Source organism: Sorex fumeus, unplaced genomic scaffold (assembly GCF_029834395.1).
Source record: "Sorex fumeus unplaced genomic scaffold, SorFum_2.1 ptg000030l, whole genome shotgun sequence".
NCBI classification, from domain to species: Eukaryota; Metazoa; Chordata; class Mammalia; order Eulipotyphla; family Soricidae; genus Sorex; species Sorex fumeus.
Genome location: NW_026606087.1, coordinates 27,983,402 through 28,006,823, shown reverse-complemented (window position 1 = coordinate 28,006,823; position 23,422 = coordinate 27,983,402). Strand labels below are relative to the sequence as shown.

The 23,422-nt window shown below is 41.8% G+C and overlaps 1 protein-coding gene across 22 annotated transcripts in view; it reads left to right on the top strand.

Annotated features, from left to right (window-relative positions):
• Positions 1–23,422, top strand: part of DLG2 (discs large MAGUK scaffold protein 2) — a 1,600,462-nt gene that overhangs the window by 981,990 nt on the left and 595,050 nt on the right. For all 22 annotated transcript variants that reach the window (XM_056115953.1, XM_056115951.1, XM_056115947.1 and 19 more), the window contains one exon: positions 19,807–19,943. In XM_056115953.1, coding sequence (XP_055971928.1) covers positions 19,807–19,943 — 137 coding nt within the window. The remainder of the gene's footprint in view (positions 1–19,806; positions 19,944–23,422) is intronic.

The window sequence follows — 23,422 nt, the reverse complement described above, 5'->3', positions numbered from 1 at the left end:
GCTAGAGTAGGAAGGAGCAAAGAAAATCTAGAATCTGACACAAGATCTTGAATAAAAGACTAAGGAGGAAAATAATGTTCTTTCGAAGTTAATTTTGCATGAATGCTAAATGCAGATAGTTTTAAAAAACATTTAAAAGACAATCTGGGAGGAATAATTATACTTGGTCACAAAAAAAGAGAACTTCCTTCCAGTCACACAAAATACAACTTTTTTAACATTTTATTTTATTTTATTTTATTTTATTTTATTTATTAGTGGAACACCATGAGGTACAGTTGTAGACTTACAAACTTTCGTGCTTGGGCTTCATTTATACAATGCTCGAGTACCCATCCCTCCACCAGTGCCCATTCTCCACCCCCACGAATCCCAGTATCCCTCCCACTTCCCCACCCTATCCTCCCCCTGCCCTGCCCCACCTCTGTGGGAGGGCATTCCCTTTTACGCTCTCTTTCCTTTTGGGTGTTGTGTTTTGCAGAAGAGGTATTGAGTGGCCATCATGTTTGGTCTATAGTCTACTTTCAGCACGCATCTCGCATCCCGAATGAATCCTCCCAACACCCTTTACTTGGTGTTCCCTTCTCTATCTGAGCTGCCCTTTTCCCGAGCATGTGCTGCCAGCTTCTAAGTCATGGAGGAGACTTCCGGGTACTTATCTCAACTATTTTTGGGTGTTCATCTCCCATTCTGCTACTTTATATCCCCCAGATGAGTGCAGTCTTTCTATGTCTGTCCCTCTCTTTTTGAATCATTTCGCTTAGCATGATACTTTCCATGTAGAACCACTTGTGTGCAAATTTCATGACTTCATCTTTTCTATCAGCTGCATAGTATTCCATTGTGTAGATGTACTAAAGTTTCTTTAATCAGTCATCTGTTCTTGGGCACTCAGGTTTTTCCAGATTTTGGCTATTGTGAACAGTGCAGCAATGAACATACAAGTGCACATGTCATTTCGACTATACTTTTTTGCCTCTCCAGGGTATATTCCAAGGAGTTGTATTGCTGGGTCAAATGGGAGCTCAAGGGGCTGGAGTGATAGCATAGCGGGTAGGGCATTTGCCTAGCATGTGGCCGATCTGGGTTCGATTCCCAGCATCCCATATGGTGCCCTGAGTACTGCCAGGAGTAATTCCTGAGTGCATGACCCAGGAGTAACCTCTGTGCATTGCCGGGTGTGACCCAAAAAGAAAAAAAAAATGGGAGCACAATTTCTAATTTTTTTAGAAGTGCCCATACTGTTTTCCTAAAGGGCTGAACCAGTTGGCATTCCCACCAGCAGTGAAGGAGAGTCTATTTCTCCCCAGATCCGCACCATAACCTGCTGCTTTTATTCTTTTGGATGTGGGCCATTCTCTCTGGTGGGAGATGATATCTCATTGTTTTGATCTGCATCTCCCTGATGATTAGTGATTTAGAGCATTTTCTCATGTGCCTTTTAAGCCATTCTGATTTCGACTTTGAGAAAGTTTCTGTTCATTTCATCACCCCATTTTTGAGGGTGTTGGGTGTTTTCTTCTTGTGGAGTTCAACCAGTGCTTTGTATATCCTTGATATCTACCCCTTATTGGATGGGTATTAGGTGAATATCCTTCCCCATTCTGTCAATTGTATTTTGGTCACTGTATCTTTAGTGATGCAGAAACTTCTTAGTTTAAGATAGTCCCATTTGTTTATCTCTGTTTCCACTTGGTTGGTCAGTGGCATGACATCTTTGAAGAAACCATTAGCCTCAATATCAAGAAGGGTTTTGCCAACCTTGTCTTCAATGTACCTTATGGATTCTACTCTGATATTGAGGTCTTTAATTCATTTTGATCTGACTTTTGTGCATGGTGTTAAGTCAAGGTCTAAGCTGATATTATTTGCATGTGGTTGTCCAGTTATGCCAGCACCATTTGTTAAAGAGGCTTTCCTTGCTCCACTTCACATTTCTTGCTCCCTTATCAAAGATTAGATGTTCATTCATTTGGGGTTGTGTTCCATTGGTCTGCAGCTCTGCCTTTGTTCCAGTACCATGCTGTTTTAATTGTAACTGCTTTGTAGTAGATTTTGAGGTTGGGGAGGGTGATGTGTCCTATCGTCTATTTCCCAAGAAACGCTTTAGCTATTCCTAGACGTTTGTTGTTCCAAGTGCATTTCAGGAGTGCTTGATCCATTTCTTTGAAGAATTTAATGGGTATCCCTATAGGGATCGCATTGAATCTGTATAATGCTTTGGGGAGTATTGCCATTTTGACAATGTTAATTCTTATCCATGAGCAGGGTATATGTTTCCATTTCCCCGTGTCCTCTTTTGTTTCATGGAATAGTGTTTTGTAGTTTTCATTGTAGAGGTGCTTTACCTCTTTAGTTAGACCGATTCCAAGGTATTTGATTTTCTGGGGCATGATTGTGAATAGGATTTTTTTTTTCATGTCACTTTCCTCTCTCTCATTGTTTGGGTATAGAAAGGCCATGGATTTTTGGGCATTAATCAGGGCTGGAGCGATAGCACAGCAGGTAGGGCATTCGCCTTACACGCGGCCAACATGGCCGACCCGAGTTCGATTCCTCCGCCCCTCTCTGAGAGCCTGGCAAGCTACCGAGAGTATTCGATATGCCAGACACAGTAACAACAAAGTCTCCGATGGAGACGTTACTGGGCCCGCTCGAGCAAATCGACGAACAACGGGAGGGCCTATCCTCACCTTAAGACACAACCCAGAAGCCAGACACAAGGTTGACAGAGAGACAAATGTCAGCTGTGTGGTACCTCAGATAGGCTGGATACAATCAGACAGAGTCTAGCCCAGTCTTTGGCACACCAGGGACAAGGCAATAATCCAGAGGTTCATGCCATGTCTTAATTACATTGGAGTCAGGGAGGAAATCGAGAGGTTTCATTCTTGTCTGACAGGGCCTGTCAGAAGCCTGTCACTTAAGGGTCCATTGTCCAATCATTTTGGAGTGTCATCAGTCAAATTGGCCAGTCAGAGTTCAAGGCAGGAAGCATCTGCCAAGCACTAACAGACAGATGTTTCCAGGTCAGGGTCTGTGTTGGTTATCAGTGGCCTTGTAAGAAATTTACAAAATGAAGTAAGTTTCACAAAATAGTGTAAGTCTTGCTCACATAGAAGAATGGAGAACCTACTATTCATAACAGTTGGTAGGACCTAATCTAATAAAACTAATATTCTTATTTTCTAAAAGAAGGAAGTTAGATAGCGAGGCAGACACACAACTGAGGATAACATGTTTCATCAAAACATGTTACTCTTACCATCACAGGTTTTTATATTGCTATGTATGTTCTCCATGCCTAAAATTTTTCCATCAACTTGATTTTCAAAACTATTCAAGTATTTTTCAATTCTGTTCATGCTTGTTTGGTTGGTTTGTATTGGTGATCAGAATCAGAGATATTCACTAGCTCTGTGCTCAGAGATCAGTTCTGGCAGTATTCAAGGCAGAGATTGGGGTGATGTATCTACAAGCTAAAGAGTGACAAAACATCTGTAATTTCTTTAAATATCTTTCCCAACTTCTTTATTCTCTCCCCTGATAAATATACTTTCTGGTTAACAGAGTAAATAAAAGATGGGAGCAACTTTAGTGACCTATAATCAGATCTGTTACCCTAATCTGTACCTACACATTTTTCTCCTTTCCTCCTAATTCAGTGGAGAAAGTGCCTTCCTGTCTCCATTCATTTTCCCAGACTCCTTGTTAAGCACTGTCTGAGAGGATAATTGTACGGCTGGCACAACAGACATTTCCTTTGTTCCTAGAGCCTACACTTTGCCTGATCACTTATTCTGAATTACCACTAATTTCTCTCATAAGCCATGCTATCTCTCAGTCCTGAGTCCTGAATGCATGTTTCCTTCTACAGGGATATTTCACATCAAGTTTTCTTTTTAATCTCTCACCTTCCAGCTCTCAGGTTAGTTATCACAACTAAAAGATAAACTGTCTCTGTCACTCTCCCAGACCAGGAAGATTATCCACCTCTGTTCTTTCATGACCCTGTTCTATTTCTTTTGACATCAGCTTTTATTACCTCTTTACTGGTTCTACCTTCACTAGACAGCAACTGAATGAGTGCAAGAACCACAGATCTTTAATTCTTTATAAAATTGAAATGTTCTGAGCAGTACTTGACATGTGAATAGTAGTTAGTAATATTTTAGCAGTAAAAGACTTGTACAATTATTCCACCCTAGAAAAGGACTGCTGTAGTAGGTTAGAATTGAAAATGATGACATGGGCTAGAGAGGTAGTACTGTGGGTCTGCAGAAAGTTGAGCCAGGTTTTATCCCTAAAATTCCAAGTGGGTTCCTTGAATCCTGCCAGAACTGATCTCTAAGCACAGAGCTAGTGAATACCTCTGATTCTGATCCCCAATACAAACCAACCAAACAAGCATGAACAGAATTGAAAAATACTTGAATAGTCTTGAAAATCAAGTTGATGGAAAAATTTCAGGCATGGAGAATATATATAGCAATATAAAAGCCTTATGATGGTAAGAGTAACATGTTTGATGAAACTTAGTAGTAAGAATTAATAATGAAAGCTGATATGTAAAATTATAGAGAAAAATAACAGTGATGGTCAATTTCAAATATTAGTGCAGCTAATAAATGTAGTAAATGGGGAGTTAATGATTAGGAAAAAACTTCAGAATGAATTGTAGACTGAGAGAAGAAAAAACTGGAATTGAATAATGTGATCCATGAGTTCTTAAGAATAAAGCATGACTATATAAGCTCTTGACTTAGTGAAATAACAGTATAGAGGAAGAATACATAATCATATTATATATGAATATACATTTATAATTTAAAATGGAGAGAGAGAAGAGACAGGGGAGGGTATTAAATAATAAATATTGTCTAGCAATTTTTGCCAAGGATGATAAGAGGTATTGGGATCCCACAAAGAGTAAATGTGATGCCAAAATCAAAGAATTCCCAGATTAACTAAAAAAAAAAAAAGACAGGAAAGGAACCAGTTTTGAGTGTCCGATATAAATTCTATATATTCTTTCAAGCTATGAGTTATGACAGTATTTAAAGCCCAAGAGACAATGCAAGGTACAAGAAAGGTGGGTACCTATCAATTTAGCACTGGTAATTAAAACTAAAGAGATAATTCCTAAACAAGAAATAAATTATAGAGAAAACAGAATTCTATGAAGTATAATTGAAGAATGGCCATTAATTTAGAGAAGTGGTCAAGTTTATCATATAGCACAGGATTTTTTAACTCTGAATATCTGGCTTAGGCTCCAGTGTTTGAATTTCAACAAGCTCCTTCATATAATGCTAATATTGCTCACATGAGGATCACAATTCTTAGAACCATAATTTTAAGTTATAAATAAAAATCAACAAAGAAAAGCATTGTAAGGCAAATGGTAGAAGAAACTGAGCAGTCCTTTTAAAAGAAAATTCTAAATTACTGACCAGACTTCTTGATTGGTTGAAATGATTTGTAGATACTTCACTCACTCCCATTTTAGAAGATAATTGCACACAGAGTAGCTATTTATGCATATATACATATGATCTTGCACACATATAAAAGCCAACTACACATATATAAATGTGCAACATATGTGCATAGGCAGTTATTATATGTTCAGGGGTTAGGCTTTCATCATATTTTGTGAGGGGACATAATTCAACCTGTGACAAATGACGTGTGGGTGTAGAGTATGGACTATATGTATAATATTTAGAATCTTTTTATGATTAGGAAACAATTACTATAAATCACTGCTTGAAACATGCATCTTAGGATAAAAAAAAAGAGGCAAGCAAGGATCCTTTCATGATGGACAAAATCATGGACAAAACCAGAATTAAAGAGAACCATTGACAGTAAGAGATTGAGTATTCTAGAATAGAAAAAGGAATAATGGTTAAAACCCTAGAGTGGAAGAGACAGTTTAGGCTTAGAAAAGATTAATACTTACTTAGCCCCTTGAGCAAAGAAAGAACAGAAAGGATGGTCATAGGATATGGGGGCATTTCATAGTAAAATTGACAGGAAGTGATATGTTTTATGAATGTGCATTATGAAGTAAAATTTCGAACACTGGCTATGTATATTCATTGTTTAACCTCTGACAGAGACTTAAGCAGAAATGAGCTCGTTTAACCAGTGCCTTGAAATTTTTAAACAGATCTCTTCTCTCAACTGTAAAGTTTGTCTTTCATATCCTAGATGAATCCAAACAGTAATAAAAGAGTGCTTTGGTTTTTAATCAACCTAAAGGGCCTATGAGATTAACTGCTTCTTGGAATTTAAATGAAGCGTACAATTGTGGTAATTTATTTAAGCTAAGTTTTCTTTCTAAAAGGAAAGAAATACCAAACAGTCCATTATTTGTGTAGACCATATCTTCAGGTTAAGTTGTGGTGATTGCTTGCTTTCTTTTATAATCAATTCACTGTTGCTGTTGTTTTGATTTAATTTTTCTGAGTGTGGTGGTTGCCTCCTAAGCAGTATTCAGAAAGCACAGGCCAATCCCAGCAATTCTTGGCCAATGAAGAGGGCAGTTTTCAGTGGCAGCACCCAATGATGTAGTGCTACTCAGATTCTGTGGTGCCAGGACCTACTCTGGCAGTGGTCTCAGAGGCTTCCAGTCTGTACTTGTTGATGCTCAGGAGGTCATATGGTTCTAGGGAGTAAAGTACTGTACTAACTTCTGGTCACTTTTTCTTAAATTGGAATGCATAAAACTGAGAGATAATATAGAGATTAAGGAGCTTGCCTGGAATAACAACTGGCCTGGGTTCAATCCCCAGCACCACATGTAGTCCCCTGAGGTACGTCCCCCAAATAGTGATCCCTGAGTACAAAACCAGGAGTAAGCCCTGAGCACTTGAGTATGGCTCCAAACCAACCAAACAAAATTTGAAATGTTTACACACAGACAAGTTAGATCGCCTGCCTTTAGTGGGTACTTTCTGTACCAGGTCAGCTGGGCTTCAGGGTAGATTTTGTTGACTTTTTATGAAATAGGTACTTATTGTACATGATTTTACAGTATTTTCTTTGAAACAGTAAACACAACTCTCCTTACAGTGCGAAATGAACTTTAACACACACAATCTGCTTGATGATTTTGAATTGTTCGGAAAAGCCCAGATTGTTCTAGTAAAATGACATCCAGTGAAATTGAACCAAGTCTCTGAATGATAATAAGACATCACAGGGCTTCTATTGCTGCTGCTGCTGTTGTTGCTGTATTACACCCACAGTAACTATATGGGTCCATTGTAATCAGATGACGTTGTTAGGCACTTGCTTATTCACAGTCTTATTCTGAGTCTTAACCACAGTATCGGTCTCAGCTGCCAAGACTTCTGCTTCCAACCCTTTTTCTCTACACCCACCCTCTGACACCTCCTCCACAGCGTGGGCAGGCACTAAGGAAAAGGGTGAAATGTGAGCTGTTCCTCCTGTTCTTTTTTTTAATATGATGGGGCAAAGACTTGGAGCAGAAAAATAAATAAATAAAAGGTAAATTCAAGGATTTCCCAAAAGGCAGAAATTCTTTTCCCTATGCTTATATCTTCTATATTGATATGAGGGAATGTAATTTAGAGATAGGTAAAGAACAGGGACAAAAACTAAATGAATGTAATACTGAAAATCTGTTTCTCACGGCATGTTTTCCCAACAGATCAGTGTGTATTTAATTGTCTAAGCAGAATAAAGTGTTTCAGTTTCACATGTCTTTTCCTTTGCTAGGGGACTAAAGTGCCCTCTGATTTCACTTTCTTTTGTGGTTTTAATACTTATACTTTTTTGTTATCTTTATTACTTGCAAAGGATAAGCATACTTATTTGTTTCTCTTTATAGCAAATATTCCACAGTAGGTACTGAACATTGTTACAGACAGAGCTTTTGAAAAGATTTATCAACTCTTTTCGGTTTTTTTTTAATTGATTAGTCTAACATCACATAATAATCCAGGATTATTTTTTTAATTTAGGAACCCTTCAAAATGATTATTTCACAAATTGATCACTCACTCCAAATTGGTGTTTTTGACATTTTCAGCATGCCTTCCCATTCTAGTTTATCTTAGTATAAATACATTTTTAATTGGTCTGCATATCTGTCCTAACACAACAAGATTGAGATTTTATCAGCATATGTGACCTTAATCAGGGTAATTCACTCTTTTCTGTCATTTAGTTAGTCTGGAAACGAAGGATGTCTTGGTTTCAAAGGTGAATGCTCTTGTCAGTTCTAACAGCTTTCAAGACTCAGTGTGAATGCTAAGCCTTCTGTTGATTCTTTTTTTGCTCCTTTAAAAAGTAACTTATGTTCTCCACTGGACTCATCTAGCAGCAGCACATTCTGGAACTCATCCTAGTCATTCAATTATACCAAGATGTTCTTCCAGAGGGCTGGAGCGATAGTACAGTGGGTAGGGTGTTTGCCCTGTACGCATCTGACCTGGGCCGACCTGGGTTCTATTCCTCTGCCCCTCTTGGAGAGCCTGGCAAGCTACCGAGAGTATCCTGCCCACACAGCAAAGCCTGACAAGCTACCCGTGACATATTCGATATGCCAATAGCAGTAACAAGTCTTAAAATGGTGACATTACTGGTGCCCGCTTGAGGAAATAGATGAACTTGGGAGGACAGTGCTAGAGTCCTCCCAGAAAAATTGACGACTTTTTGATAGCACAGAATTTTAATTTAAAAATATGTATCAAAATAACTGTGCAAATGACTACAAATCAGAGATACCTGTATTCCTTGATGAGGAAAAGGAGACTTAAAGTTTTACAATAGGCCCTCCCGTTGATCATCGATTTGCTCGAGCGGGCCCAGTAACGTCTCCATTGGAGACTTTGTTGTTACTGTGTCTGGCATATCGAATACGTCACGGGGAGCTTGCCAGGCTAGTGAACGAATTAAATTGGATGCTGAGCTGACTCTACTTTTTTTCCAGTGTCTTCGTCCTCATTGGCATAAACTCTTAGTTTACTGAGGATGGAAACTAGAGTTCATCTGAGACACTGTGATTAATTCCTTGTAAAGTTTTCAAATCCAAGAAATAGCACTGTCTTTTTATGTGGGGAGGGGGCGAATTGGGGCCCCAACTGGCAGTCCTCAGAAATTGCTACTAGCTCTGTGCTTAAAGACCATTTGAAGTGATGCTCAGGAGACTATATGCAGAGCCAGGAATTGAACAATGGTCATCTCTGTGCAAGACAAGTGACTCTTCACTCCTGTATTATCTTTCTGGGTTTTTTTTTATTTTTTAATTCCTTACTCATTCAAAGATATGTAACTTTCCTTCTATTTCTGACTTACTCATTTTTTCAAATTTTATTTTTATTAAGATACTGTAATTCACGAAGTTGTTTATAATTAAGTTTTTTCAGGCATATAATGTTCTAACATCAATTCCATCGTCAATGTTCCATTTCCTTCAGCAATGTCTCTAGATTTCCTCTTACCCACAGCCTGCTCTCTTGGCAGGCAATAGCAAATTTTATTTCACACTGCACCCTCCAACAAAACTTAAAGGCATAGCGAATAGAATTTGGTTCAGCTACAAGCATCTGTAGCACTGTAACACTGTCCTCCCGTTGTTCATTGATTTGCTCGAACGGGCCCAGTAACATCTCCATTGTGAGACTTGTTACTGTGTTTGGCATATCAAATATGTCACAAGGTAGCTTGCCAGGCTTTGCCATGAGGGCAAGATACTCTCGGTAGCTTGCCAGGCTCTCCGAGAGGGGTGGAGGAATTGAACCGGGGTCGGCCCGGCCCGTGCATCAAAGTTGAGTTTTGATTATTGAGTGCCATATGGTGTTAACTTTTCTTAATCGATAGCAGACACCCATATGCACCATTAGTAAGTTCCATACTCAATGTCACATGTTGGGAAGTTTCTCCTGTCCTTTAATGAAGCTATTTTAAAGGCCAGAGTAATAGTACAGCAGGTTGGGTGCCTGCCTTGCACACAACCAACTCAGGTTCGAACCCTGGAACTCAATATGTTCCAGAAGTGACCTCTCAGTACAGAGCCAGAAGTAAGCCTAGAATACCACAGATGTAGTGAAACAAAATAAAACTAATTTCTTTAATGCTTATTTCAGTTTTCTAAACTGGTTTTAGGTCTATGAATTTCCCAATCTTTGCCTAGCCATGAAGCTGTATGTATTTTCCTTAAATCTTGATGATAATCAATCTCAAAGTATTTTTGGTGGTGTGTTTATTTCATTGAGTTTTTGTACAATAGCCCTCCGTACTCTTCCAGGTCACACAGTCTAATTTGATAAATCTGTTGTGTGTCTTATAGACTTTCCTTTATATGTAGTTCTTTATTCTTATCTTACATTTTTGCTTTTCTCTCTTTTTAATTATTATTTTATCTGTATCTATTTTTTGGCTATTGTCGTTTTGCATGCAGTGTGTCTTAGAGCTTTTCTACTTGAGTCTGTTTTCTCTGGGATCTTTCAGGCCTTTTGGATTTTCATGTTTGTATTCCTCAATTTTTGGAAATTCTTATTAATGATTTTTAAACTATTATTTCTTCATCAAATTTGCCTTTCTGTTCTTTGGGGACTCCAATGATTCTTATGCTGTTCTTCTTAAGCTCAACCCACAGTTCTCTGGCAAGCTGTTCATTTCTTTTCAGACAATTTTCTACCTTCTGCTGTCTCCTAACAGTTTTCCCCTTCTCATCTTGGAACTCATTGATCTTTTGTTCAGCTGCTGTTATTCTGTTGTTCAGAATTTCTATTGAGTTTTTTTTTTATATCACCCACCATGCTCTTTATTTCTGTCATTTATGATTATTAATAGTTTTGTCAATGTAGCTCATATTTCCATGTGCTTTGTTCATATTTCCATATCTCTTCCATAGTTTCCTTGAGTTTGTTAAGCATCTTTATCATGATTCTCACTTAGATCATTTTCAGAGGATTTAATGACCTGGTTGATGCTGTTTTTTCTTTTTCTCCATTATGCTTGTTTTTCTCTTTGAACTTGGTGGGATTCTACATGTTTCCCCCTTGGTCTCTAATGTCCTTGCTGTGTTGAGGGTGAGTTTTTGTAGTTAGACCTCTTGAAGGTGCTGAGGGATTAGACTAGAGGTTGCTCTTTTCTTTTCAGCCTGTATTTGCCAAATAACAACAGGTATAAAGTGAGCAGCATGTAATTTGCCGAGTAGATCTGTCAGGAGCTATGATGTGGGCTGGTTAATATGGCACGGGTCAGGTGCTGGAATGTGTTACAGTGAATCAGGAGCTTACCTTGCATGCAGCTATAACGTTGTGGGGTCCATATGGTTCCTGTGAACTGCCAGGAGTAATTCCTGAGTGCAGAGCCAGGAGTAACCCTTGAGAATCTCCAGATATGACTCCCAAACAAACAAAAACTGGCACCGGTCTCGTGTAGAAGCTGCTGGAACTAAAACGGAAGGTTGTGTCTCTCACTCCCAGTTTGGATTAAGCCTAGTGATGTCAGCTAAAAACCAGCCTCAGCAGGAATAGTGGCGAGCAGTAAGGAGAGGGTTGGCAGCTGTGGTCTGAGCTGGTTAATATGGTACAGTTCAGGTGGGTAGTCTCCTGGGACCAAGCCAGAGGGCTCTGCTCCCCTTTCTGAGATGGCCTAGTGATGTCAGCTAGAGACTAGCCTCACCTGGAATGGCAGGAAGCAGCAAACAGAAATTCTGAATTTTCCATTCTTTAATTATTACATATACATGAGTTGATTATGTTCCTTTAATGCTATATTACATAAAACAGTGAAAAATTTCTGTCATGTACTTAATATTGTTTTCACCAAGGAAACAGGTAAAAAATGCAATAAAATACATAAGTGATACATGGTGCATTACAAAGTAATAAGTTCTAAGGGAAAACGAAAAGTACAGTGGGATATGGAAATGAGATGTATGATTAGACGGCAGTATTAAATAAGGAGGAATATTTCAGACTACTAAGAAACTGTGATTTGAAAAAAGGCCCTGAAGGAAATATATTCCAAACAATGGAAATAAGTAGAAGAAATATGTTAAGGTACCATCAAATCCATCTCGATGTGGAAATATCAAGATTGCCAGTATATCTAAAGTGCAATTAAGGTGGGGAATATTATATAATCAGAGGATAGCATATTCTGTAACAAGAACAAAACAAAACAAAAATTTCTGCTACAATGAAGTGTATTCTAGGATTACTGCCTCCACACTAGTCACTTGGATTTGGTTTTATTATTCACTGGTCCTAGCCCACATTGTCTATAAAGAGTAATCCTTTATAAACTACTGATTGAAAACATTGCTTTAGCCAGGTTCAACTACTGATGGACTCATACAGATCTACTTTTGGATCATGATTTCTTAAGTATTCCAGGTCCGTTTATTTCTTTACATGTAATTTGACCACAGTCAATAGTGACTGATTATGTAACACAGAGTCTGTACTCAAGAGGTTTATACTGAGAGGGTCAGAGAGATAGTACAGCAGGCAGGCATTTGGCTTTCATGTGACTGACCCAGGCTTCATCACCAGCATCCCATATGGTTCCCAAAGCCTGCCAAGAGTAATTCCTGAATGCAGAGCCATCGCAGAGCCAAGTAACCCCTGAGCATTCCTGGATGTGGACCAAATACCAAAATAAATAAATAAATAAATAAGGTAAGATAAAAAGGTAAAGGCCCTCCCGTTGATCGTCGATTTGCTCGAGCGGGCCCAGTAACGTCTCCATTGGATAAGTAAATAAATAAAAAGAGTGAGAGAAAGATATTCATTGAATAAATAAATATATGAATATTGATGGGCTGGAGCAATAGCACAGCGGGTAGTGCATTTGCCTTGCATGTAGCCGACTCAGGTTCCATTCCTCTGGCCCCCTCAGAGAGCATGGCAAGCTAGCGAGAGTACCTCGCACGCACGGAAAAGACTGGCAAGCTATCCGTGACATATTTGACATGCCAAAAACAGTATCAAGTCTCACAATGGAGATATTACTGGTGCCCACTCGAGCAAATCAATGAACAACAGGAGGACAGCACTACAGTGACAGTGCAGTGCTATGAATGTTGATAGAATGAGTGAGTTTTGACTCGATATATGTTTTGACTGTGATATAGATAGTTAGATAGATAGATACTGTCAATTGTCAATTCCTATATTCCCATTGTCCATCAATTTGCTCGAGCAGGTCCAGTAATGTCTCCATCGTGAGACTTGTTACTGTTTTGGCATATCGAATACGTCACAGGTAGCTTGCCAGGCTTTGCCATGTGGGCAAGATATTCTTGGTAGCTTACCAGGCTCTCCAAGAGGGGCGGAGGAATCTAACTTGGGTTGACTGGATCAACCACATGCAAGGCAAACACCGTACCCATTGTGCTATCGCTCCAGCCCATATATCATGATCACAATCATCCTGTTCTTCGTTGATTGCCTCGAACAGGCACCAGTAACGTCTCCTTCTTCCTAGCCCTGAGATTTTAAAAGAGCCATATTCAATGCTCTTTCAGGGCTAGAAATATAAGACCCGTCACTGTTACTGGTATTTGGCCTATTGAGTATGACACAGGAAGTTTGCCAGACTCTGCCGTGCGGGCAGAATACTTCTGGTAGCTTGCCGGGTTCTCCAAAGTAAAAATGAGATAATAAGATGTCACGCGGCCACAAATGCTGGATTTTATAGTCTCTGGGTCTTGGCCATTGATGGGACCACCTGGCGCCAGAAGCAACTCGTGGGTATAACGCCTCCTACTGGAAGATGGGGGATCTGGGTGGAGAAGGCCCAGTCTCGATTTGAGCAGGCTTTGAGATCTCAGCCCCAGGATCCACATGCCTGCGTTCCTCTGCCGTTTCCTTCATGCATGAGGCCTGTCCAGACGTGTGGAGAGTGGTTGTGTCAGCATGGTTGTGGCTGGTTCTGGAGGTTTTCAGCTGCTGGGGCTCTGCTCAGGGCGGGGAGGGAAACTCAACCCGCTCCTCTGCAAGGGGCCCCGGTGAAGACAGCCAGGTGCAGGGGCAGGAGACTCTGCGCTGTTCTCTTCCAGGCGCTGGGTTTTATAGTCTCTGGGTCTTGGCCATTAATGGGACCACCTGGCGCTGGCAGCAGCTGGTGGGTGTAATGCCTACCTACTGGAAGATGGGGAATCTGGGTGGAGAAGGCCCAGTCCCTGTTTGAGCAGGCTTAGAGATCTCAGCCCCGGGACCCGCATGCCTGAGTTCCTCTGCTGGTTCCTTCATGCATGAGGCTTGTCTGGACGTGTGGAGAGTGATCTCAGCATGGTTGTGGCTAGTTCTGGAGGTCTTCGGCTGCTGGGGCTATGCTTGGGGCGGGGAGGGAAACTCAACCTGCCCCCCTCAAAGGGGCCCTGGTGAGGACAGCCAAGTGCAGGGGCAGGAGACTCGGGTGCTGCCATGCTCTTTGGAATGCAGCATCATTCTCAGCATATATATATATATATATATATATATATATATATATGTGTGTGTGTGTATGTATATATATATATTTCCTCCTGTAAGTAAATTTACACTGTTTGTAGACGTAAACTGTACCTTTACTTGTCATGTTGAATTGAATATCTAGAATATCACTGATTAAATGCTTATTGTTGGGGCTTGAGCGATAGCACAGAGGGCAGGGTGTTTGCCTTGCACGCAGCTGACCCAAGTTCGATTCCCAGCATTCTACATGGTCCCACAAGCACTGCCAGGGGTAATTTCTGAGTGCAGAGCCAGGAGTATGGGTGTGCATCGCCAGGTGTGACCCAAAAAGCAAAATAATAATAATATTAATAAATGTTGATTGTTTTTAAATACATCCATCAAAGTCAGAGAAATCATGGAAGAGTTTTAATTCTTTATCTTCTAGACATCCTCTGACTCTTACTAAACTCTTACTGCATTATCTTGAGCAAATTAAGCATTTAATAATAAATAATTAAACCTAATATCTAGATTGAAAAAAATGTTATTCCCTTTGTAGCAGATATATTTATGTCTTCTGTCTATAGCATATATAGATTTCATTGTCTTGGTAAAATTTTCAACTTCAAATGTCAGCTACACAGTTATTTCCTTTGTTGGACTTAACCTTGTTTACGGTGATAATTTGTTTCTTGGACTCTTCTATAACTCAGACTGTCTTTGACATTTGCAATTGGCATGATAGATGTAAATCAGAGTCTCTGGATTTGTTTAACCTTTTCTCTTCACAGTTGGAATGACTTTTATTGTTATTAATGCAATAGTTTAATCCCAGCATGTGGCTCTGAAATTTTTGCAATTATATATTTTAAATTCCCGTATGTTCATACATGCAGATGCCTCACACATTAGTACATACACATGTCAGCATATGCCTGTGCACAACACTCATAGCAGTCTAAAACAAATCAGCATACACCCCACATATCAGTGCACATCTGTGCACGCACACACACCCCCCCCACACACACACCCAACATGCCTTAGTGTATAGTCACACAAAGGTGCTTTCTTAGCCATGGCTCTTATTTTGCCGAGCCTCTTTAGGTTTACTGTTCCTGGAACGCCCCACGGTTCTGCTCAGTCTCCTCCTCAGAGACTGCAGGCGCCTCGAGTCTGTTCTTCCCTCAGTAAGGGTGCCAAGTGAGAGGGCCTGCGGGGAAGCAGGACACTCTGAAGGCCTGGCACCCATGAATCTGGTGGTTCTCCCTCCCTGTCTGGGGACCTTTGGAGCTGAGCTCAGTGAATCAGGGCACGTGAAAGTCACTGAGCCTCAAGGTTCTGCTCCAGGCCCTTGGGTAACGCTGGAGGCTTATGTCTGTGCCCTCCGACGCTGGATTTGAACCTAGGGCTCTCTCCTTGCATGGCTGCCCTCGCCTTGGTCTATGCTGGTCCAGTTCTGCCCCTGCTTGTTTGAAGGGTCACATTGTGTGGGGTGTGTATGGATGTTCGTGGGGTGTACACTGATTTGTGAGATACACGCTGATGTGTGAGGTGTGAATTGACATTTGAACTGATGTGTGAGGTGTGTGCTGATGTGAGGTTGTGGCAGAATGTACCAACACGTGTGGGGTGTATACTGATTGTGTGATATTTGTGCTGAAGTAATGTAAGGTGTGTGCAAACTTGTGAGGTGTGCACTGACTGAGGTGTGTACTGACGTGTGTAATGTGTGAGGTGTACATCAACTGTGAGGTGTGTACAGATGTGTGTGAGGCATGCACTGACTGTGAGGTGTGTACTGATGTGTGAGACATGTGAGGTGTGCACTGACTCTGAGGTCTGTACAGATGTGAGTGACATGTGAGGTGTGCACTGTGAGATGTGTAGCGACGTGTGTGACATGTGAGGTGTGTCCTGACGTGAGGCATGTACCGACAAGTGTGATGTGTGCACTGACTGTGAGGTGTGTGCTGATATGTGTGACGTGTGAGATATGCACTGATATGAGGTTTATACCTACGCGTGTGAGATGTGTACCAACGTGTGTGACATATGAGGTGTGCACTTACTGTGAGGTATGTACTGACGTGTATGAGGTGTGTACTGATGTGTGTGATGTGTGAGGTTGTACACTGACGTGAGGTGTGTCCTGACATGTGTGAGGTGTGTACTGATGTGTGGATCGTGTGAGGTGTGTACCAACATATGTGACATGTGAGATGTGTTCTGACGTGAGGTGTGTCCTGACGTGTATGATGTGTGAGGTGTGCACTGACATGAGTTGTGTAATACTGTATGGAATGTAATACTGTGTGGAATGGTCACACCCACCAACTGGCCCCCTGGCGCCGTGTAATCCCATCAGCAGCCAAGACTCAGAGACTATAAAAACCAGCTCCCGGAACCGCGCGGCCGCGCGACATCTTATTATGACATCTCATTCCTACTTTGGACAAACTGGCAGGCTATCGAATGTAGCCTGCCCACAGGGCAGAGTCTGGCAAACTCCCCATGGCGTACCCAATATGCCAAATACCAGTAACAATGATGGGTCTCATTCTCCTAAAGAGCCTTGAATATAACCTCAGGGCCAGGATGAAGGAGATGTTACTGGGGCCTGCTCGAGGCAATCGACGAATAACAGGATGATCTGTGATCTGTGATCTGTGATCTGTGATCTGTGATCTGTGATCTGTGTGGAATGGAAGGTGCAGCAGATGAGTCTCTGGCAGCTTCTTGAGTCCAGTACAGGAAATCTTCAATTTTTCCGGGGAGGAGTTTGGACCTCAGCAGCTGCTGACACACCAGAGGACTCCTGGCTCATTGCTCAGTGGTTTCCAGTGCTCGAGGGACTCCAACCTCAGTAATTCAGGGCTTCGACCTGGGCTTCCGAATACAGAGCATAATGTGTCTGCTCCTGTCCAGTCAGCCCTTCTTGAATGCTTTCAGCTGTTGTGGAAGTGGTTGAAGCAGGTGATTTCCTGCTTCCTGCAGGGCCTGCTGTGTCTTCTGCTCTGCCTTTATTGTTATTTTCGTTGTTGTTAATAATTTTTGTGGGCTGGAGCGATAGCATAGCTGGTAGGGTGTTTGCTTTTCACGCGACTGACCCAGCTGACCCAGGTTCGATTCCTCCGCCCCTCTTGGAGAGCCCAGCAATCTACCGAGAGTATCTCACCCTGATGGCAAGATACCCATGACGTATTCGATATGCCAGAAATAGTAATAACAAATCTCACAATGGAGATGTTACTGGTCCCCCTCGAGCAAATCGATGAACAGCGGGAGTACAGTGCTACGGTGCTACTATTTGTGTGTGTGTGTGTGTGTGTGTGCGCGCGTGTGTGTGTAGGGGGGTATACCTGCTGTGCAAGGGATCACTCATGAAGGGGTTCAGGGGACCTTGTGCGGTGCCAGGGATGAAAACCCAGATTTTCCATGTGCAAGGAAAGCTCCTTAACCCTTGCACTGTTTTTCTGGCCCTCTGGAAACTGACTTTAGATTTTAGACTGCTCAGGGATAGTTAGAGGTATGGTGTGTCAAGGAAAGGGGGTTTGTAGCAAACACAGTGAACTGTACCAGGTGTTTATTCTGAGCAAGGCCTGGTTCCTGGTTCACACCTTCTTATTTGATACAGGTTTTTCTTTCCTTTTTTTTTTTTGTCATGCTGGAGGTAGAACCCAGGGCCTTATAGGTGCAAGTGCCATACTGGGGTCTCACACTGGTGCCCGTGACCAGCCACACCTTCACTTGAAACTTGCTTTGTGAATGTTCTGTGTCTTAATTTCCTGAACTCTTAATTTTTACTTCTGAAAATATTTAATTTAGTCATTAGGTTTATTAGTTACTTTTGGGGGATCAAAAACCTGGAGTGCTCAGGATTTATTCCTTCCTCTGTACTCAGTGGTTACTCCTGCCGGGTCTCGGGGCACTATATGTGGTTTTGGGGATTGAACCTGGAAAGAGAGGCTGGAACTCCCTCTGCAGACTTCGATGTTTCATATCGCTTTCTCTCAGCAGTAAGTTGTTCCTCAACAAGATCGAGGTGGTACTCCCTTTATGTTTGGAGCACCAGCAAAACCTGACGGCAGAGGTGGCGGGAGTTGTGGGAGATATGTGTGTGGGGGGGATATAGTCCTTGGGTTAATAAGGCCCTTGTCTTGCACACAGCTAATTTGATCCCTGGTAATGCATGGTCTCTGGAGCCCCCCCAGGAACAGTCCCTGACCACAGAAGGGTGTGGTCCCCAAATCAAAAGCCAAAATTGAGAGGACCAGGAGATAAGTCAACTGGCTGAGGGCAGACTTTTCCTGCAGGAGGCTGGGGTCAGCCCTGACTCCTCACTACTTGGGAGCACTGGAACACCAACTGAGAAGCAGCTCATGAGCCCTGCTGGGTGTGTCCTCAAAAGAAAAAGCTCGAGACACTAAAAAAAAATCTTACTGAGAGAAAGGGCTTGAGCGATAGCACGGTGGGTAGGGCATTTGCCTTGTCACAGCCAACCTGGGTTCGATTCCTTCACCCCTCTCGGAGAGCCCAGAAAGCTACCGAGAGTATCCCACCCGCACAGCAAAGCCTGGCAAGCTACCCGTGACATATTCGATATGCCAAAAACAGTAACAACAAGTCTCACAATTTGTTGTGAGACGTTACTGGTGCCCACTTGAGCAAAATGATGAACAACGGGAGGACAGTGCTACAGTGAGACTGGCACTGTGTGTGTGTGTTGGTTTTCTTTTTGGGGCACACCTGGCGATACACAGGGAATTTGTTCTTGGCTTTGCACTCAGGAATTACTCCTGGCAGTGCTTGGGGGACCCTATGGGATGCGGGGAATCAAACCCAGGTCGCCTGCGTGCAAGACAAAACGCCCTACCCGCTGTGCTATTGCCCCTGTAAATGTGTTTTAAATGTCTTTTGGCGTTCAGGGCTGCTCCTGGCAGAACTCAGGGACCGAGCAGTGACCCTAGCCTCCTGCATTGCAAACAAACAATAGTGAAGATAAATCCATAGACTCAGCATGAGCAGTACTTTATGATGTTTCATGTTGCTCACCTACCATATCCGTGAACCTCTGGCTAGTCACCCATTCTGAGTTGATTAACCAAGAAAAACAGGTTACACTTTTAAAATAAAGCAAAGCTTATGTCTTCTTGGTATTTCCTCAAGAGCTTCGCTTATTAGCGTTAATCAACAAGCCTCCAAGTATTTAAAGAAGGACAAAATTAACTGAAGTAGTTATTTCTGTATTACTGTTATTTATTGCTGTTGCAATAAATCAAGGATTAACATTTTAGGCTGTTGAAATATGGATAATTGCATTTCCTTAAAAATAAACAGTAGCAATACATTTTCCTTTTCTGTTTCTTTCTCATAGGCTTAGGCTTCAGTATTGCCGGAGGTGTGGGGAACCAACATATTCCTGGAGACAACAGCATTTATGTAACTAAAATTATAGATGGAGGAGCTGCACAAAAAGATGGAAGGTTGCAAGTAGGAGACAGACTACTAATGGTGAGTGCTCATCAAACAAAACAATGTCTTTATTTATAAATGTGTTCTCATTTTCATCCATTCAAGCTGCCAGAACAAATACTGTAGACTAAATGCTTCAAACATTCAAAAATTTGGTTATTCAGTTTCCAGTTTTCCTGGTTACAGATAGCTTCTTGCTAATTCATTCATGCCTTTTCCTCAGTACTTGTGCCTAGATGTCTCCTCTGCTCTATTTTTTGAAATCTCCAATGCATAGTTACAGTGAATGGGCTCCTATCACCAGACACTGCAGAGTAGAAGCAAGAGACTCAAAGAAGTAGCCAACAAAACGTCTCTTATATTGGGGCCGGAGCCATACCTCAGTGGGAAGGGCATTTGCGTTGCACGTGGCCGACCTGGGTTCAATCCTCAGCATCCAATACGGTCCCCTGTGTACTGCTTAGGTGTGACCCAAAACAGCAAAAAAAAAAAAAAAAGTATTTTATTAGAAAATTAAAGGAAAGAAATGTTTACAGGTGATTTGTGTGAAGTGAGGAGAGGAAAGCGGAAGCCTAAAGAGGGGGAAGAGGGGAGTCCATTACTTCTTTCTCATCACTTCCCCAGAAGTTTCTGGGGTGTTTCATACAGATGGAAATCTGCCTTAAACACCTGCATGGTGCAGCTCATATGTCTCACTAGCTCCACTTGGTGGTAGTCAAACTGCGCCTGACTCATATTTGATTTACACAGCATGGAATATCATTCTTGCCACCCAATTTCATGAGGAACCATAAAACTCTGACCAGAGCAAGGCTTTTTATCTTTGCAAGAAAGAAAAATCAATCCTAACTTCAACCCATGTTTTCTTGATGGTAGCCTCTAATCACAGAGAAGAATTTCTGGAAGGCCATGAATATTAAAGGCAGATAAATATATCTGGGAGATGAAGGGAAAAGAGAATTTTGCACTCAAGAGTTTCGTGAGCCGGGACAGGTAGATTGCTCCATAGCTGGAAGCCTGCCTCATGAGCAAAGGGGAGAAGGCAGCTGGAATAGAGAAGGGATCACTAAGAAAAAGATGGCTGGAGGAATCGGTCGGGATGGGAGATGTGTGCAGAAAGTAGATAAAGGACCAAACATGATGACTTCTCAGTGTCTGTATTGCGAACCATAATACCCCAAAGTAGAGAGGGAGAATGGGGAGTAATGTCTGCCATGGAGGCAGGGGGAGGGTGGGAAAGGGGGAGGGTATACCGGGGATATTGGTGGTGGGGAACGTGCACTGGTAGAGGGATGGGTGTTTGATCATTGTGTGACTGTAACCCAAACATGAAAGCTTGTAACTATCTCACAGTGGTTCAATAAAATTTTTTTAAAAAGAGTTCTGTGAGCATCTCCAGAATGAAGAGTGCCAAGTATTGATCCCCAGTAGAACTGCAGTAAATCCCCAAAATTGAGCAGGCACAACCTAAAGTAAGAAAATCTTAAGTAGTGATGTAAGATGTAAAGAAGAGCTCTAGGCCATTTCTTCTTACTGGGAGAATCCACACACTTGCCTCTGACTAATTTTTCTCGTTTTTGTTTGTTTTGTTTTGTTTTCAAACTTCCACTGAATTCTGCTGTGGGGCTCTCACTGAGAGGTGAAGTTTGGAGTTGTTGACAGTCTTCCTTTTTTTAACTTTTTAAAAAAATTTCATGAGTTACTTCGCAGTACTTGATTACATTTAATATTGAAACACCAATCCTACCACTATTACACCTTCTCACCACCAAATTCGGAATGTTTCCATCCCAAGCCCCAATCCCTGTCCCAAAGTACAATCGAAGTAATATATTTCATATTGTTTGTTATGAAAAACTGCTGAACATGCTCACAAGAAAGTGTTCATATAGGAACCAGTGTGGAGATTGTTCTATTTTGGCAGGAGCCTTTAATACATTCTATAGGATACCGCTAACATGTTGTTAGAGTTTGGGTGATGTGAGCTTTGGTATATATAACTGAAAATATGTATATGCATATATATAAATATATATATATATTTCCCTCTATGATTTGTTGCCTGGGCTGGAGCAATAGCACAGCAGGTAGGGTGTTTGCCTTGCATGCGGTCGACCCAGCCAACCCAGGTTCTATTCCTCCGCCCCTCTCAGAGAGCCTGGCAAGCTACCAAGAGTATCTCAGCCACATGGCAAAGCCTGGCAAGCTACCTGTGACGTATTCGATATGCCAAACACAGTAACAAGTCTCACAATAGAGACATTACTGGGTCCACTCGAGCAAATCGATGAACAACGGGAAGACAGTGACAGTGACAGTGATGATTTGTTGCCTACTATCTGAACTCCGTCAAATATGGTATGGTAATTATAGAGAATGAAGGGAGATGAAGGGGAAAGAAGAGAATGGGTAGAGAGTGTCGTCTGATGTGTCGCTTTCAGGGCTGCACGGTCTAGGAGTATGTTCACTCATTTGTGAGGCTCGGCCCAAGCGTCTGGGGAGCAGCCTTGAGCATTGCAGTGGTTGGGTTGTAGAGGTTTTCAGATGCCGGGGCTGGGTCCCTTGGGGTGGGGAGAGCTCTCATCCACCCTCTCTGGGGCAACCCAAGTAAAACAGCCTGGCACAGAGTCTGTTGGCATGACTATGGGGGCCTCATGTTATGCTCCCTTTTGGGAGAAGTAACTGTGTGATCTGGATGATGACTGATGATGAGATTATTTCAGTCTTCTTTTACATTTTTGTATCCCCCTATTCCCACACTGGAACCTCTCCTCCAGGATCTAGCCATCCCCTGGGCCTGGAATTTTATGTTTTCTGAACAAAAGATCTTCTGTCTCAAAAGTCTTTGTACCCCTGGGCTTGTTTTGTCATACCCAATTGGTATTTCCAGGGCTCCCTTATCTCTGTGCCTTTAACAGACAAAAGTCAGGGAAGCTGGTGTGTTCTCAACAAGGTCCATCCACAAAGGAGGAGGCTCTTTTCTTCTTCTGTTTATGTAGTCAGGAAAAGGAACAGGTTTCTCCTTTTTCCTTTTTAAATTTTCTTTATAAGCCTGAGCTTATAAAGAAATCATTCCAAAATTTCTTCCTTGACATACCATTTCATTGGTAAAGAAGAAAATAGCACCCATCCCAGACAAGGTCAGACCCAAACACCTGAAGAATCAGTCGTCAGTATTCATCAATACACTGCTCGGCTCTTCACATGCTACTTGTCTGAATGCAAGGTTCTGTCCCAATGGAAAACCAGCAGGACTGTTCTACTGTACAAGAAGGGAAATATCCATGACATTGGCAACTATTACCCAATTTGCCAGCTTGTTGTCTACAAGCTGTTCACTATAGTCATCCTGAATAGCATTGGCAGAACATGAGATGAAGGAAAACCAGGCAAGCAAGCCAGGTTCCAAAAAGAATTCAGCACAATCAACCATATCCACATGGTAACCAAGCTCATTGAGGTTTCTCGGGAGTTCAAGATGCCGCTCTGTCTAATGTTCATTGATTCAAAGAAGGCCT